Genomic DNA, 18,423 nt, shown 5'->3' on the forward strand with positions numbered 1-18,423 from the left:
GGGCCATCTCCACCCCAAATGTTCACATGGAGTATTTGCTCCCATAAGATGTTTTGGCCATGACATATAATATTCAGGCAGCCTCAAGCCCTCAATGTAACAACAGATAACTCTCCTTCACTTGGCCAGAAAGTCTCATCTCCCTCAGTTCAGTCCAGATTGTAATTAGTGTGTCTTATGAATCATTTTCATGTCTTATCTAGATAAGACTTTGTTTCAGACTCTCAGGAAATTAACTAGATATTTCTTTTTCTTTCCTCTCTTTTCTATAATCAAACATTATGCTCCTCCCCTGCCCCCAAAATCACTGTACTTGACAGCTTCTCATAAAATTCACAGAATTTTATTGATAGCGCATTGCTTTTATCAGCACTGATAAGGAAGAAATTTCACATCATCTTCTCTCTTTCTCCTCCAGAAATCTTTCTGCCTAACAGATAAAACACCCACTTTGTCCCATGTGCCATAGAGAGACACATTCCACAGTAAGACATTCCTCCACTTTATTCCAACTGATGATATCAAATACTTTCCCCAATATTCCATTGAGCTCTTAATGACTATGGTTTTAAGTGTTGATTCTGATACTCTACAAGGCTATGACTTTTAGGTAAATCCCCTTTCTGTGCTTCATTTTCATCTTCTCACTGGATGAGGGTTAGACTGCATGAATTCTGGAGTCTTTTTCAGGTCTAAATCTTGTGACTCTTGCTGATTTAGGAGTTGGTGACATTCCAGGATGTGGCTGTAGACTTCACCCCAGAAGAGTTGGGCCTCTTAGCCCATCCTCAGAAGGAGTTGTACAAGGAGGTCATGCTGGAGAATGCCCAGAACTTGCTCTTCTTGGGTAAGGACATTTGCCCTAGCCAATCTGAGTCTGCTATCAAAGGGAATATCTTCATCCCTCAATGTGCTGGCTTTGGAGCATTTATCCGTTACTAGAAAGGGAAAAGTGCTGATGTCCTGTGTCCAAGAGACAGGGTCCTCCTGTTCCCTGGTTTTCCTATAAAAGGTCAATACATTGTGTGAAGACAACATGAAGGTTTCCTTGTTGCCCCTGAAGCTCCTGAATCTCTTACCAGTTTTAGGGAGCTTGAGATCAAAGATTAGATCAGTGTTGAAGCATCTCAGATGTAGAACTAATCACTTGGGGAATTTAGTCCAACTCTTCCTGGACATGAATTTTGTCTGCCAAATATCTAAAGACTGCTTGACTGGCTTTTCTTTGCAACCACTTCCTTTTTGGGAAGGGCCGAGTATTTAGGATATCCTTCTTTTCTGCACTCAATTTGTGGCTCACAACTCCTAGTTGTGCCTAGTATGACACATTTGTCCTTAACCTCCCTTTCCTTTGCCTCCACATTCCAGCACAGATGGTGGGAAAGGAAGGGAATAAGGCTTTCTCTTCACCTGCTGTTCACCAGCTGTTGAGCTAAGTGCTTTCTTTACAATATTATGTTATTAGGTGATATTATTACCCCCTTTTGACCTTTGAGGAAATGGAAGCAAACAGAGGTTAAGTGACTTTTCCAAAGGCACACAGCTCATAATTTGTCTGAGGCTAGATTTACACCCTGGCATTTCTGACTCCAGGCCCAGGGCTTGGTCTACTGCACTACCAGCTGCCTCTAATTTCTAGATAATAGCAACTATGGAATGAGTCCATCCTCCTATGAAGAAGCTGCACCAAGATTAAATTTTCTCATTCCACATTGGCTTCATGACCTTCTCCCCCACATCTCCCCAAAGCTCCCCAAAATAAATGCAATGGAAACCATATTTAAGGACTTCTGGGAACCATCCTGTGCTCCTTGCTTGCATGCCCCTATCAATGGCAGGAAGAACAGACTGGCCAAAAATCAGAATTTGAGTAACTAAGGTTCACTGAGTTCCTCAACAGGCAGTGACTCCCTGAATGAACAGTAGCAAGGTTTTTATAGGTTTCAGGGAGTGAGGAATTGGGTAGGAGACAGAGCCAAAGCTGATTCATCAAGGACAAATTTGCTGGAGCTCAAGGCTGATCTGGTACATCCTACTTTGGTTACTTGAATTACAGCCATGAATGGGAGAATAAGTCAGATATGTGTTAATATGATGGAGTGATCCTCAAAACGGAGTAGCTTTGTATGTATACTGTTTTCCCTAAAGACAACTAAATTCCAAGTTTTTGTCCATGCTCATCCCTGATTCCCGATGCTCAGGGCTTCCAGTTCCCAGAGAATATTTGATGTATTCTGAGGAAAGTGAAGCACCATGGATGCTGGAAGAAGAAGGCCTGAGGAGCTGCTGTCCAGGTGAGTGAGGTGAAAGCAGGTATATGAGAGGTGTGAGTACAGCAGGCTTCTGAGTGTTGTAGCAAAGGCAGTGCTGGATTTGAGTGCATAACACTCTACTTGGAATTGTTTTTCTGACATTTTCAGCCTGTGGACAAGTCACTAAACCCCACTGAGTCTCAGTTTTCCCTTTTGTAAAAAGAGGAAATGGGACACCATGGCAATTAAGCTCTCTCCCAGTCATAAATCTGTGATCCTAATATAAATCTTGGTTTGGAAATTGGGGGCATAGAACTTCCCTGAAAGTGCAAAAGGGGGTTAGGCTTTCCAATATGGGCTCTTTCTTAGACTTTCTTTAAGTCAGTGAACATTTATGAAGTTCCTGCTATGTTCCAGACCCTCTGCTAAGCGCCAGGGATATAAAGAGATACAAAGATCATCCCCTGCTCTCCCGGAGATGAGACTGTTGGGGCAGATGACATGCCAACAATAATGTAGAAACCTGGTATGGACAAGAGAAATTGAAGCTCATTGGGACAGTGAAGGCACTAAAGTGAAGGAGGACTGGTCTCTAGCTGGGGTTTCAGGGAAGCCAGGGTGAGCATTCTAGGTATGGAGATGACATGGAAAACCACAGGATCAGGAGGTGGAGTGTCCTGTTCACAGAACAGAAGGGAGGCCCATACCTCTGGATTATAGTATACTGGTGGGGATATGAGTTAAAAGAAAATTAGCAGATTAGGAGAGGGTTAGGTGATTAAGAGCCATAGAGAGGATTTTATATTTGATCCTTTTCCCAGGGAGCCACTGGAGGTTGTTGACGACATGGTGACATAGTCAGTCTAGAACTTTAGGAAGATGATCTTTGATAAATGGGTTGAGGCATGACCAGAGTCCAGGGAGACTTAAGGCAGCTGGAGCAAGTAGCAGTTTCTTGTAACACTTCAGGTGTGGGGTGTTTGGGGGCTGAACCAAGGCAGTAGCAGTGCTGGGAGAGACGGGGGTATATGGGAAAGATGTTACCTGGGTGGAATCATAGGACTGTGCAGCAGATTGAATATGGTGCTCAAGGGTGTGTGTTAGTTTGAAGGATTAGGAAGATGCCTTGGAGAGCATTAGGAAAGTAGGAGGATGGCAAGGTTGGGGGAAAGAAAATGAGTTTGGTTTGTGGAACAATGAGAGGAGTGTCACCAAAACAGAGAAAGAGAGAAAGGACGGTGATTGACTGTTAAAGGCTGCAGAGAAGGCAAGAAGAAAGAGGGTGAAGAAATGGTCAGTGGATTTAGCAACTTTGAGGTTTTGGGTAAATTTGGAGAGAGGAATTTCAGTTGATAAGATATTGGGAGCTAGATTGCAGAGAATTTCAGAGAAAACAGAGGAAAGGAGGTGGAGGCACCAGTTGTAACTAGGTATCTCCAGCTGTTTAGACAAAAAAATGGAAGAAAGATATTGGAAACTATGTCTTGGGTTGAATGGATCAAGTGACCTTGTTTTGAGGATTAGAGAGAAATGGTTTTATTTGTGGCAGTAGGGAAGGAGTCATTAGTGTGGGAGAGACTAGAAAGTACCAAAACAGGGGATGCTGGAGAGGCAGCATCCTAAGGAAGATGGTGTCCTGGAATGGGATGATTTGCACACCAAGTGGAAAGTGGAAAGCAGTTTGCTTTATCTAGCAGAAAGAGGCCATTTCATCTGCTAGTGGTGTCAAAAAGGGAAAAAAAAGTATTTAATATATGGGAAATGAGTATAAGATAACTTTTGGTAAGTATCCAGTTCTTTCAACAAACACATACAAGGCACATTTCTCTGCTGAGAATGTGAGTGGGTGGGGGGGGGCGGGGGGGGGGTGTTGCTTGGACCATGGGAGCAAGTAGTGAGGGACTGTTGGGAAAGAATAAAAAGAATTGGAAAAGCTGCTGTGGTGAAGGAGATGGGAAGTCAGTTATGTGGTTTTCAGCCATTTCTGACTCTTCATGTTGCCATTTGGGGTTTTCTTGGCAAAGATCCTGGAGTGATTTGCCATTTCCTTTTCAGTCTCATTTTACACATGAGGAAACCAAGGCCAAGAGGCCTGAGTCACTTGGGCAGGGCCTCAAAGCTAGTAAGTGTGTGAGGCTGGATTTAAACTTGAGTCTTCCTAACCAGTACTCTCTCCACCCCACCACCTAGCTACCCCAAGGGAGTCAGGGAGATGTCAAAGGATACCTTTACCACAGTGTGGTCCACCCTGAAATTACAGAGCCTAAATTTGTAGTGGACTGTGGCAGCCTGGTTTTATGCATTTCTCTCTTTCCATTCAGCAACATCTAAATACTAGCAAAGGCTGTTGCCTGATTTAGAATTAATCTAAGGCTCTTCTTTACATAAATCATCAAACTGTGACCCTCCTTTGATCTCTGAGGCTCAATCTTTGGCCCCTTCTTGGAGAATCATTGGCCAGATTCATTGAGTTGACAGGCACTCTGGGTTTGGGGAAGTGGGAAGTAGAAATTGCCAGCTGTTTGATAGTGTGGGTTGCTTCAGGAGCCTAAAAAAAGTGTCACTATGGGTCTGGTTAGGTCCTGTCAGTGTTCGAATCAGACTGAGGTCACTCAAATAGGGGATAAGGTGCATGAATGAGACAGAAACAGGGCTGAGGCCAGAAGCTGCATTTGCCAAATAAGACAGACCAGAGGTAGAAGCTGGGCCCTGGTGTCAGCCTTGCTTCCAGTCAGTCAGTCAATAAGTATGGATTAAGCGCCTCCAGCTTTCTAGGCCCCTCACCAAGCTTTAAGAAGGGAAAAGCCAGTCCCTGCTGTCAAGGAGTTCCCAATCTGGCATACAAACATTGAGATGGTTGAGAAGATGCAACAGGTGAGGAACCTTGGTCTTAGCTGATCCAGTGAAAGCAGAGTGTTTTGGCATGGAAATACATGCATTACAATGGGCCACAATGAGATATAATGGAACTCAAGGAGTGAAGCTAGTAATAGTTTAAGAAGGAGAATAGAATTAGGGAGGAAAGAGTCAAAATCAAAACAAGAATGAGAAAAATTTCAGGTACCCCTCAGAGATATTGCAGATTCAGTTCCAGAGTCCTGCAGTAAACTGAATATTGCAATCAAGTGAGTCACCTGAATTTTTGGTTTTTCAGTTCATATAAAAGTTATGTTTGCAACAAATTGTTGTCTATTACATGCATAATACTATATTGTTTTTTAAAAGTACATATTTTAATTTAAAAACATTTTATTGGTAATAAACGTTTGCTATCATCTGAGTCTTCAGTGAGTCTTAATCTTCTTGCTGGTGGAGGCTCTGGCCCAATTCATGGCTGCTGACTGATCAGGGTAGTGGTTGCTCAGAGTAGTAGGTTGCCATGTGAATTTCTTAAAATAAGGCAACAGTGAAGTTTGCCACATCAATTGACTCTTGTTTTCCCTTAAAATTAAAGCTCCATTGTAGGGTTGTGAATTGGCCTTATTTCATTATTTTTGTGTCTCAGGAAATTAGGAAGACCCAAAAAGAGGGAGAGAAAAGTCAAAAATGCAAAACTAAAATTTTTTTTTCTAAACAAAACAGAACAAATGTAAGTGCAATCAAGACAGACCATCTAGTTCCATGGACAGAACATCCCCATTTGCATGGTTGGAGGTCTAGTTTCAGCTGCAGGGTTATTGGTCAGGTCACTCAGCTATTCTGAGCTCATGGCCTGACTTGGGAATATAATAAGCATGCTGGGTCTTCCAGTGTCACAGGTTTTTGTAGGGATCACATGTGATTGTGTGTGAAGTTCTTTGTAAGTCCAGTTATCTTGCAGATGGGAGCTAATGGCACTTTCAAATGATTTATTCTATACATTTCACTTTGAAGACTTTTCACCTGGGGAAGGAGGTTTTAGCTCAGGTAGTTTACTTTCTTGCTATGGAGGGAAAGGATTATATGTGTGTGTACATGTGTCTCTGTATATATTTTTTGCTGTGTGTTTCTTGTAGGAGAGATTAGACCTGAAATAAGGATTTCTGTGAAAGAAAGTCACAAAGAAAGCTTCATGTGTGATGGTTCCTGTGACTTCACTGGGAGAAAAATCTGTGCTGTATTTCACAGAATCCACAGAGGAAAGAAATCTTATAATTGTCATCATTGTGGGAAAGACATGAATCAACAGTCATCCCTGATTTGCCAAGAAAAAATTCATACTGGAGAGAAACCACATGAGTGTCACAAATGTGCTGAACCTTTTAGTGAACACTCATCCTTCAATATTCATCACAGTGTTCACAGTGACAAGAAACTTTATGAATGTAATCAGAGTGGAAAGGCTTGGAGTTACAGCTCTAGTCTTGCTATACATCAGAGCATCTGCACTGGAGAGAAACCATATGAATGTGATAAATATGGAAAGGCATTCACACAGAGCTCGAACCTTACTCAACATCAGAGAATCCACAATGGTGAGAAACCTTATGAATGTAATCATTGTGGAAAAGATTTCAGATTTAAAAGCCATCTTACTGTACATCAAGGAATCCACACTGGGGAGAAACCTTATGAATGTAATCAATTTGGAAAGGCTTACACAGAGAGCTCCGATCTTGCTCAACATCAGAGAATCCACACTGGAGAGAAACCATATGAATGCAATCAATGTGGAAAGGCTTTCAGAATCAACTACAGTCTTGCTGTACATCAGAGAGTTCACGATGGGGAGAAACCTTATGAATGTAATCAGTGTGGAAAGGCTTTCACAGAGAGCTCCAGTCTTGCTGTACATCAGAGAATCCACACTGGGGAGAAACCATATGAATGTAATGAATGTGGAAAGGCTTTCAGAATCAACTCCCAACTTGTTGCACATCAGAGAATCCACACCGGAGGGAAACCTTATGAATGTGATAAATACAGAAAGGTATTCACACAGAGCTCCAACCTTACTCAACATCAGAGAATCTACAATGTTGAGAAACCTTATGAATGTAATCATTGTGGAAACACATTCAGATTTAAAAGCTATCTTACTGTACACCAGAGAATTCACACTGGGGAGAAGCCTTATGAATGTAATCAATGTGGAAAAGCTTTCAGAAAAAACTATTGGCTTATTACACATAAGAGAATCCATACTGGGGAGAAACCTTATGAATGTAATCAATGTGGAAAGGCTTTCAGAAAAAATTCTGGTCTTATTAGACATAAGAGAATCCATACTGGAGAGAGACCTTATGAATGTAATCAGTGTAGAAAGGCTTTCACAGAGAGTTCCAGTCTTGCTGTACATCAGAGAATCCACACTGGGGAGAAACCTTATGAATGTAATCAATGTGGAAAGGCTTTCAGAAAAAACTATAGTCTTACTTCACATCAGAGAATCCACACTGGGGAGAAACCTTATGAATGTAATCAATGTGGAAAAGCTTTCACAGAGAGCTCCAGTCTTACTTCACATAAGAGAATCCACACTGGGGAGAAACCTTATGAATGTAAGCATTGTGGAAAGGCCTTCACAGAGAGCTCCAGTCTTACTGTACATCAGAGAATCCACACTGGGGAGAAACCTTATCAGTGTAATCAGTGTGGAAAGGCCTTCACGGAGAGCTCCAGTCTTGCTAAGCATCAGAGAATCCACACTGGAGAGAAACCTTATCAATGTAATCAATGTGGAAAGGCCTTCACAGAGAGCTCCAGTCTTACTGTACATCAGAGAATCCACACTGGAGAGAAACCTTATGAATGTAATCAATGTGGAAAGGCTTTCAGAGAGAGCTCCACTCTTGCTAAGCATCAGAGAATCCACACTGGGGAGAAACCTTATGAATGTAATCAATGCGGAAAAGCTTTCAGAATGAACTCCAAACTTGCTGCACATCAGAGAATCCACACTGGGGAGAAACATTATGAATGTGATCAACGTGGAAAGGCTTTCGATTTAAGGTATAGTCTCGTTGTACATCAGAGAATCCATGCTGGAGATAAACCTTATGAATGTAATCAGTGTGGAAAGGCTTTTCCAGAGATGTCCAGTCTTACTGCACATCAGAGAAGCCACACTGGGGAGAAACCCTTGTGAATGTAATCAATGTGGAAAGGCTTTCCCACAGAGTTCCAGTCTTGATCGACATCAGAGAATGCACATTGTAGAGAAACCTAATGTCATAAAAACGTATGTAGACTCTCACTTTAGTATACAAATGTGATGCAGCAAAGACCAAGAGCCATAATTTCTGGATTTAATTAATTATTGCCAGTGAATAATTAACAAAATAATGATTGTTTAGCTGTATGTTGTCAACCAAAAACTAATCATGGAGTCCTGTCAACACTTATATGCCCGTAGAGAAGTGGTGTAACCAACAGGCGTAAAACAATTCTAATTGGTTAAAACCTAATGAGAACGAGTATTGTAATGAGCAGTTGACATATTCTACTGAGTGGCTGGGGGATATGACTCATGACTCTACCTTGAACAGGGAGTCTCATTCCTATCCAGATCTGTCTGACTAAAACACAATCGGCCCAAATTCACCTAGACTAAAATCTCTTTACCTTTTGGTCAGATCTAAACTTTCCCAGCAGGCTAAGTGTTATCCAATATTTCATCTCATTATTATCCCTGCCTTTCAAAGGTTGGCTGAATCACCTGCAGGGGCTGATTTCTGAACAAGGAAGGGGGAAGATGGCATATGCTTAATCCTGATTCAATAATTGGTCACTAAACATTTCTCTCACATCACAGAATCCATTCTAGAGGACATATCTCATTAATATAATCAATATGAAAGATGTTCAGGCACAGTCATTCCTTATTTCCCATCAGAATTCACATGTAGTAGAAATCATATTCCTGTAATGATTGGAAAGACATTCAGATGGACTATAGAACTTGCTAGACATCAGAAATTTTGCCTTATGAACAAGCCCTATGGATAGATCTACAGCTAGAGATCATCTCTTCCTTCACATCAAGGATTCATAGTGGAGAGAAGACTTATGAATGTGTTCAATGTGGACTTGCCTTTTCCTGGAATAGGCAAGTCACTAGATAACACAATATTCACACGGGAAGGAAGCCTGATAAAAGCAGTAATTGTGGGAAGCCCTTTATCTGGAGCTCATAAATTTGTGTACATTATGTACCCCAATGTGTACATTGGAGTAATCTTCCTGGAGAGAAAACTTATGGATCTAATCAATGAGGGATGTCCTGTCTCTTCGGCACAGACCTCATTAGACATTACATATTTCATATAGTGCATGAATCCCTAAAAATGGATTGAATTTTTCTCTGAAATCCCAAGGTCTCTCGTGACTCTCCTGAAATATTCCATGGCCCCCTAGGGTGAGGCCTGCCACTGGCTTGCTCATTTAACTGCACTCTCCTCCCAGTATAGTAAGACACCTTTCCTGCTCACCCTCCAAGCTTTCCTAGGCTGGTAATCTGCCCCGCTGCTCCAAAATTGGCTCTAAGCCATTATTGTAAGGTTGTTTGGAAGAGCCCAGGAAAGTTACTGCCTCACCTTGCCATCTTGGCTCCAGAAGTCCTTATGCCCATTTTTGCAGGAAATATTGCCTTGATAGCTGAAATTTTCTTGAACATATCTCTTGTCTTTCCCATTCATTTCTTTTCTTCTATTTCTTTGTATTGCTCATTTAAAAAACCTTATCTCTCCTTGCTCTTCTCTAGAATTCTAAATTCATTTGGCTGTCTCTTCTCCTTTTCTCTTCTGCCTTTCCTTCTTTCCTCTGCTATCTGTAAGTCCTCATCACACAGCTATTTTGCTTTCTTGCTCTTCTTTTTATTTGGAATATATTTAGTTGTTGCCTCCTGTACAATATTAAGAACTTCTCTCTGTGGTTCTTCAGGCACTCTATCAGATTTAGTTCCCTGAATCTGTGCATCACTTCCAACTCCTATCCATAAGCAATGTTATTTAGGTTATATCTGTAGAGTCTAATGGTTTCCCCCTATTTTCTTCAATTAGATTCTGAATTTTGCAGTAAAAACCTCATGATCAGAGCCTCAGTCAGCTCCAGGTCATGTTTTGACTGATTGTATAGCACTTCACCACCTCTGCCTTTTCCCTAGAATTTGTTTTGGGTTTTCAGAGAACTGAGGAACTTTGGCCTCTTTGGAGTCAGTGTTTGGAAGATAGACTTGTTACTGTGATGTTGAATGGCTTTCCTTGGATTTGAACAGTACTTGACTATACAATGGAAAAATCTTGCTGGAAATAGAGCTTAGGGATCTACTTAACAAGGTTAGGCCTCTTGTTCCAGACCTCATTAGATTTCCCACTATAAGAGACCTCATTAAACATCTAAAATTACTTACCGTGATTAAAGTCCTAGAAATATCATTGCTTTTTCTCCTGGAATCCTGACGTTTCTCATTGTTCTTCAATAATAATCCTTTGGATTTGTATTCTGGAATTTCTTTAGCTATTCAACATTTGATGTGTACTTAATTTGTTTCTTGTTCTTTGCCTGCACAAAAGTTCTGGTATAAATATTTTGATGACTGACTGCAGTCAGTCTAGATCATTAATATCATAACTGAACAAAGTGATTTTCTATGTAAGGTAATTTGGAAAATATATTCAACTGAATTAATGTCATTTATTTGGCAACATGTTTTTGTTTTAAATCTGTCTTATCAAAACAATAAGATTTGTTTTATTTCTTATTTTTTAAATTTATTTTTTATTTATGGTTAACAACACTCAATTCTGCAAGTTTTTGAGTCCAAATTTTCTCCCAGTCCTTCTCTTCCCCCCTCCCATCCAGGATGGTATGTAATCTGATATAGGTTGTACATAAGCCTTTGCGTTAGACTTATTTACACAGTATTCGAGTTGTAAAGAAGAATTATAACCAATAGAATAAATCATGAGAAAGAAGAAGGAAAACCAGTGAAGAAGAAAACAGAGAGAGAGCAGTTTGCCTCAATCTGTATTCAGACTCCATAATTCTTTCTCTGGATATGAACATCTTTTTCCATCATAGGTCTTTTGGAGCTGTCTTTGAAACTTGTATTGCTGAGAAGAGGCAAGTCTATTAAAGTAGTCATCACAGATACTGTGTGTCTGTAATCAAGTATGATGTTCTCTTGGTTCTTCTCCCCTCATGTAGCATCAGATCATGTAGGTCTTTCCAGGTTATTATGAAGTTCATCTGCTCCCCATTTCTTATAGCACAATAGTATTCCATTACAGTCATATGCCACATATTGTTCAGCCATTCCCCAAGTGATTGGTATACCCTTGATTTCCAATTCTTTGCCACCACAGAAAGAGCTGCTATAAATATTTTTTACATATGGCTCCCTTTCCCACTCATGTTGTCTCTTTGGGATCTAGCCCTAGAAGTGGCATTGCTATTTCTAAGGGTATGCACATCTTTATATCCCTTTGGATATAGTTCCAGGTTGCTCTCCAGAATGGCTGCATCAGTTCACAACTCCACCAACAATGTAACTGTTCCAATTTTCCCTCATCCTCTCCAGCATTTATGATTTTCCTCTTTTGTCATGTTGGCCAATCTGACAAGAAATATGTGGTATCTAAGAGTTGTTTTGATTTGAATATGATTTGTTTTAAATCTGTAATATTGTTTTTGTTATTATGCTTCAATGTTTTTTTGTGATTTTGGAAAACTATTTGATGAGAAATGTTAACTTTAGAAATGGTACCTTAAGGGTGGTTCAAGTGTATCTTCAGAAATCAACTTCCCTTTTGATCTGGATCCTGTGAAATGAATTTAACTGTTAGAGAATGTGGTTACAATGTTAATGAAAATTATATAATTCCACCTAGAGCAGTATGTATGACAGTTCCTACACCTGTGAACCAACTCAGTCTCAACAGATTCCAACATTCAAAATGGGACCCGTTCCTCGAATAAAATTGATAGTCAGATCTTGGCATGCAGAAAATAAGAGAATTACTCCAGTCCTCATTATATGGGTACTCCATGTCAATTCAATAAGCCCTGGTGATGTTCCAGGCTCTATTAAATGCTGGGTATCACCAAGGACAGTTGAAACAGCCCCTGCCCACAAGGAGCTCACTTTCTAAAGGGTTTCGTCAAGTAATGAAGAAAAAAGAAAATAGGAGACACTGCAGAAATTCCTGCCTGGTAGAGGTGGAGAGGGCCTGCATAGTCATTTGAGGGAGCCACCTGGGCAAAGGCCTGGCAATGAATGATGGAACGCTGTGTGCAGGAAGAGCTGGCATGCTGGCTCTACTAGAACAGAGAGGGCACAAAGCTGGTTAATGTGGCCTCAGCCTGGGATGGTAGGAGGGAGCCATATTGTGGAGAATGTTAAATGCTAGGATGATGATTTTGTGTTTTGTGCTGGAGTGATCCTGTGGAGATTTCTAGTAAGGGAGAGACCAGATCATATCAATTTAATGAATATTAATTTGTCACCTGTGTGGAGAAGGGAAAATTCCCATAGTTCCTGCTGATCTGGTACTTTAGGATAATAATGCTTTTTTGTACTTTGTTTCTTCTGATCCCCAAAAAATCCTGTGGGTTCAGTCATGTGTTAGGTTTCATACCTTCAATAAGTCCTAACTCAGAGATTCCTTGATTCTACTTGGATTTTTTTGTTCCATAATTTGGCCAAATCAGAATTTTAATGGTCTTATCAAACTTACCAGGCTAATTAGATAGTAGAATAGACACTTAGCCAGACCAAACTCCAGGACTGACAGTCTTTCCCCAAATATACTTGGTGGCCTCTTTCCAAAAATAGGCTAAGGGATCACCAAACCTCCCTCTTTGTGTTGAAAGGAAAATTGTTCATTTGAGCTTTCACCTTGATTAGAGGCAAAAGCTAAGACAAAGAGAAGTAAAAGGAGTTCTTTTTAAGGTTTTCAAGGAAGCAGCAGGTTGACAGGCTGACCATTGAAGATCAGCAGTTGCTTTAAGGCAGGTCCAGCTTTTATAGGAACTTTAAGACAATTCAGAGAGGTCCACTTCAGCAGGAGAGGGTGAGACCTGGCATCTTAGTTCTTCCCCAAGGTAGCAAGAAAGTGATTAATTTGGAGGTAGGGGTACATGATGAAGAGCCAGTAATGCAAAAAGATACTGACGTGATGTCTCCTTCCTCAACAGAGCCGCCCCCAAGACTGAGAATTGGGGCAGGGAACAATGGGGCTGTGAGTCAACATAACTTTCAATATCTCTCTGAACCCATTTCCTCTCCCAGTATAGGTTGATAGAGACACAGATGATATAGATGATAAAGGTGATATAGATAGATGATAAAGACTTAATTATAAAAATGTAAATATATGTGATTAGATGAGGCAACATGGAAAAATGGACGGAGAATCAAGACATCCAGGATCATGGATTAATTTTGACCTATGCTGGCCATGTTCCTTACCAACTACTTAACCTCTGACTGCTAAAGACAAGTCCCCAGGACTGAGCTGTAGCTGTAAAGAACATGCCAAGTGGCATGGGTGGATGTTTGTCACTGGTAGCTTATCTTACCAAATCATATCAGGAGAAATCTCTATCTATATTAATACCTATGTTTCTATATCCTAAGTGCAACAGTGGTTAGAGAACAGGCCTGGATTCAGGAATACCTTAGTTCAAATCCTGTGTCAGACGACAACTAGCTGTGAGACCCTGACCATATCACTTCAAGTTTCACTGTTTCCTCATCTATAAAAAGGTGTAATGCAACATATCAGTGCTATTAGCTAATAGCAGCTACCTCCTGGTGCAATTATAAGGCGAAAAAGAGCTAAAATTTTTATGTGCTTTGCAAACAAAAGGCAGTCAGAAATTCAAGCTCTATAGTAAATATATAGTAATAATACTTAATTATGATTATCATTTTCCATCCTCTGTTAGATTATGAGTGCCTTTGCAGCATGGGCTGTTTCTGCTTTTCCCTTTCTATCCTCAGCATTAGTATTTTGTTGTGTACCCAGCTTAATAAGTTGTTTTTCAACTGTTGGTCTATGTTTTCTTTCACAACCTGGTTATTGTATGTTTTGCATTATTACACATGTATAATGTCTATCCAGTTGTTTGCCTTCTCACTGACAGGGTAGAAAAGAGAGAGAATTTGAAACACAAAATTTTTAAAAGAAGATACTAAAAATGTTTTTACATGGAATTGGAAAGTATTTTTTTAACAGCAGGTGAAACATAAGTGCTTCTTCATGCATTTATTTGCTGTTGATTGTTTGGAGAGCAGAGAGACTGGAGGCAGGTGAATCAAACTGGGGCCCTTGCAATCCCCCAGGACAGAAGTGATTAGCCAGAAGTGAAGGACTATAACTAGTCTCCGTTTCGTACCTAGTGACCCTTATCTTCATAGTCTCACACAACACAGATTTCCATTTCTAGAAAGAGTCATAGCCAAGATATGGAATTGTCATATTGTGTGTCCTTTAGTGCATGTCTGAAATGGGAAAATGTAGAAAGGGCAGACGCAACCTTTTGCTCCACAATGCTCAGAATAGCTACAGTGATGTCATCTAGTGACTGACAAAACCCATTCACATAGGAATGAGGCTGTACTAGGATTTTCCCAGGGGCACAGGCTAGGATCTGTCTATGAGCAAGACCTTCCTCACTGCCTCCTTGAAATCACACCTTCTCCAGCAGAGGGAGGTAGTGGGGCAGGTTTTTTTTTTCTTTTCCTTTTTTGAATATACATACCTGAAGTGGGATCTTGCAATAGATTTCTCAACCTTGGAGGTAGGCTTGGGATTTGAGAACCAGGGACACTGGTTTCCTCAGACAGTGCTAATTGGTAGCAGGAGAGTTTTGTAACTCCTGCATTTGGAGAAGATAACTACCCAGTGGGAGGGCCAGCCCAACTATCTCTCAGGCCTGCTCCAAAAGATAGAACCCCAAGGAATAGTTTGTAGAGTGCAGAGCTGGGATGAAATGTCCAATTACTTTTATTGTGAATTGTCTCACATTCTCATGTTTAATTCCTACTACCATGGGAGAGTGTAATAGTGCCCATGTTACTGCTATTCCATGCTCAAGTCTCTTGTCAATGGACACTTGGGTATTTTTCCTTTTAAGCAGTTTAGGTACAGGAATCCAATCATTGACATAGAACTGATTAACATGTTACCCTGAGCAGCTTTCCGTGTTCCCTATTGGGAAGACCCAAGAAATGAGTCCAACCTAAATTTTAAGTGGATTTCCCTGGGACTCTCTCTCTCTCTCTCTCTCTCTCTCTCTCTCTCTCTCTCTCTCTCTCTCTCTCTCTCTCTCTCTCTTTCTCTCTCTCTCTCTCTCCCCTCCCCCCTTTGTGTGTGTGTGTGTGTGTGTGTGTGTGTGTGTGTGTGAAGAACTAGAGATTGAAGAAAGAGCTTGATTCTATTGAAAGGCCAGGTTCTTATGAGACTCAATCTTTGACCAGAGCTGAGAGTAGTCCCTTGCTTTAGAGAAAGGTAACACCTACCAGACTTCTTGATCCTGGTGGCAGGAGTCAGTGTTCACCAAGGATACTCAAGACCATGGAGACATTCCACAGTTTACTCAGAGATGGCTGAAGATCACCTGTTCAAGAGCCCTCTTAGTATATAGACCCTCAAAATCCCTGGTTTCCATCCTCAGGGATATCCCTGGATGAGCAATTAACAGGAGATGATTAGCATCACAAAGCTCTTGGATTCTAAGTGATCCCTCTTTCTCTCAGGATGAAGGATTTTACTGCTGTGGGGGACTGAGAAAATGACCCAGAGCAATCCCTGCTTGACCTGAGTCTTAAAGTCCTGGTCCTGAAATATGGTAGTTAGGAAGTGAAACATCAGAAGAGGTGGGGGACAGCCCAACCTCAGTCACAGAGAGGGAAGGTAAAGCCTTTCGTGCATATGACTAGGATGTTGCCCCTTCCCACCAAGGCAAGCATCAGGTAGAATAAAGATGTAATTTTTTGATGGACATTAATCAAATGATTATGAGCCAATCGTGCCCTGATCGGGAGAGTGTGTAGCAGAGCAATACTCCTTTCCACAATCAGTTCTAATATTTATCAGATAAGTCACTAATAAAATAATATGATTTGATCAATGAGGACTTGTATTTGACTCCTTCTCCCCGCCTTGAGTCGTTATAACCAAATAAGCTTTCTGAGCCTCCATTTCCACCATCATCAAATGGGGCTAACAGGAGCACTCACCTTCCCAAGTTTGTTGTGAGGGTTAAAAGACCCAACATAGAGTGGTTTGCAAATTAGACATTTCTGTCTAGATGCAAGCTCTTCCTCCACTACTTTGCTCACCAAAGCTGTTTAGCTCATGTCTACCATGACAATGAATACCTGGCCCTTAACACCCTCTTAGGTGATTTCTCTGATCCCTGTTCTAGCACTAACTATCCTTGTTACTGGAACTTGGCAAAAGGATGAGGAACATGAAGAATACCTCCTTTCAATCCTCCCTCTGACCAGGAGAAGGCACCATTGCCCTTCTCCTGGTCACAGAGTGTTGTTTGTCCTCTATTCTCCAAGATTACCAATAACATCAAGAAGTTGAGGTCTTTACTTGCAAATGAATTGGATTAAAGTAAGGCAAGGCTGTGCCAAATCACTAGCCTCACTCTCTCTTCCAGACTCACTTGGGTCCAGGGGCAAGATACAGATCACAATGACTGGAGATGACCCCAAGAAGCAGTAGCAGACCTTGCTCTTTTTAAGCTCAGGGCTTTCCCAGGTCTCAGTTTTTCTGAGGCAGCATGAATTCAGTGATATAGTGCTGCATGAACTAAAAGTGAATCCTGGTAGCAAAAGCTCCATGGACACTTTGTTGAGGGTTGAGGTAGATGAGGTCCAAGAATCCTAAGACTGGAGTTCCCAGATGGGGTCTTTGAGAGGGAGTACCCCTCAAGGACCCAAGTACTGGAGAAGGTTGGGGCCATCTGGAATGAATTCATGCTCTCAAGCATTCTTTAAGTCAAGGTGGCAAAGATTTTTTATGCTTCACAGTGGGCAACAGTTTTTAGGGAACCTGCAACCTTACAGGGGCACAGGAAAGTTTATATATTTGAATTGGGGGTGAAACATGTCAATTAGGTGTTTTGGGGTGGGATTAGGGAGTGATTAAGGGGTGATCAGTTCTTAAAGGAACATGTACTTTTTGAGTCTACTGCACAGGTATCTTACCCAGAGCTCACTGGGCAATAGGCCAAGGCAGGGTGACCTGGAGGTGTGGTAAGTCAACTAACAGTCAGGGCTGACTGGAAATATGCAGGTGGCTTCCATCAAATGTCTTGTTAGAGAAGATGAATGTAAGGGAGAATACATTTGACTATGTCTAGGGTACGTATCAGGAAGGTCAGTAAGTAGTAAATATTTTATGGGCCAGTGCACAGCCAATTAGCATATACACAAGAAATCCAAATTAATAAATTCTGTATGTACAGCTGGCTGTATTATCAGGAGGAGAGATAAGTGTTTTGGTAAGGCATGCTGCCCTTGAACTGGAGAGGGCAGTATTTTGAGGCTATAGAGAGATGTGATTTTAGAACTGGATGTGGTCTTGGAACTGGGGTTCAGGCACAGGCACCCAAGCAGAGGCTGTTAGAATTAGGGTCCAAGCACAAGCACCCAAGCACCCCATCAAGTTCACAACACTTAGTTGCAATCAATACTCAGCAATACTTGGAATTAGGGTGGCAACAGATGAAAGTTAGACTGCTTTGTTTGTTGAGGATATCTGTTATAAAAGAAATGATTGCAGCAAGATTCCAATCCTTTCAATTGAATTCAAAAGCATTTATTGAGCATTTGCTCTATACTAGGCACTGGGCAAGATGTCCTGAGACTCCATTTTATCAAATCAGTCAAACTGGACTAAACTTGAAGAATTCCATCATTGCTTGGCAATGGCATGGTCAGGTCCTGGGAGACCCCAGGCCCAAGGATGGCCTCAGACTCCCAGCCTATGCCCTGAAAGACCCTCCAAAGTGTCACAGCCAAAGATGAGCACAGGTGCATGTTGGTAGTGCCTCAAAGCCCCTTCTAAATTCCAGTCGTTTTTAATTCTGCTCATGGACCCCCAGTTTCTTGATAACTAGCTCTAGTTCTAGGTGCTTTGGAAGACTTCTCCTAAAGCAAACTTATACATGTTTCTTTTTTTAAAGTTATATTTCAAATATGCAGACACAACATAAATCTAGATTGAGAATC

At 41.1% G+C, this 18,423-nt stretch overlaps 2 protein-coding genes across 2 annotated transcripts in view; both read left to right on the plus strand.

The window, feature by feature from the left end:
- The window catches only part of LOC118841601 (zinc finger protein OZF-like), a 65,001-nt gene that overhangs the window by 6,510 nt on the left and 40,068 nt on the right, over positions 1-18,423 (plus strand). The window contains exons 2-3 of the mRNA XM_036749154.1: positions 721-847; positions 2,202-2,294. Of these exons, the coding sequence (XP_036605049.1) occupies positions 721-847; positions 2,202-2,294 (220 nt within the window). The remainder of the gene's footprint in view (positions 1-720; positions 848-2,201; positions 2,295-18,423) is intronic.
- Positions 6,274-8,319, plus strand: LOC118841598 (zinc finger protein 658B-like). The gene is made up of 2 exons (XM_036749151.1): positions 6,274-8,143; positions 8,228-8,319. The coding sequence occupies exons 1-2, from the start codon at positions 6,304-6,306 to the stop codon at positions 8,317-8,319; spliced, it is 1,932 nt and encodes a 643-aa protein (XP_036605046.1). The 5' UTR covers positions 6,274-6,303.

The sequence above is a fragment of the Trichosurus vulpecula genome, chromosome 3 (assembly GCF_011100635.1).
Source record: "Trichosurus vulpecula isolate mTriVul1 chromosome 3, mTriVul1.pri, whole genome shotgun sequence".
Taxonomy (NCBI): Eukaryota; Metazoa; Chordata; class Mammalia; order Diprotodontia; family Phalangeridae; genus Trichosurus; species Trichosurus vulpecula.

What these genes read in the sequence shown, in the direction of transcription:
- LOC118841598 (XM_036749151.1), top strand. Translation starts at nt 6,304, where the DNA reads ATGTGTGATGGTTCCTGTGACTTCACTGGGAGAAAAATCTGTGCTGTA. An exon ending in AATCCACACTGGGGAGAAAC is followed by an intron (nt 8,144 to 8,227) that starts ATTATGAATGTG and finishes CTGGAGATAAAC; the next exon opens with CTTATGAATGTAATCAGTGT.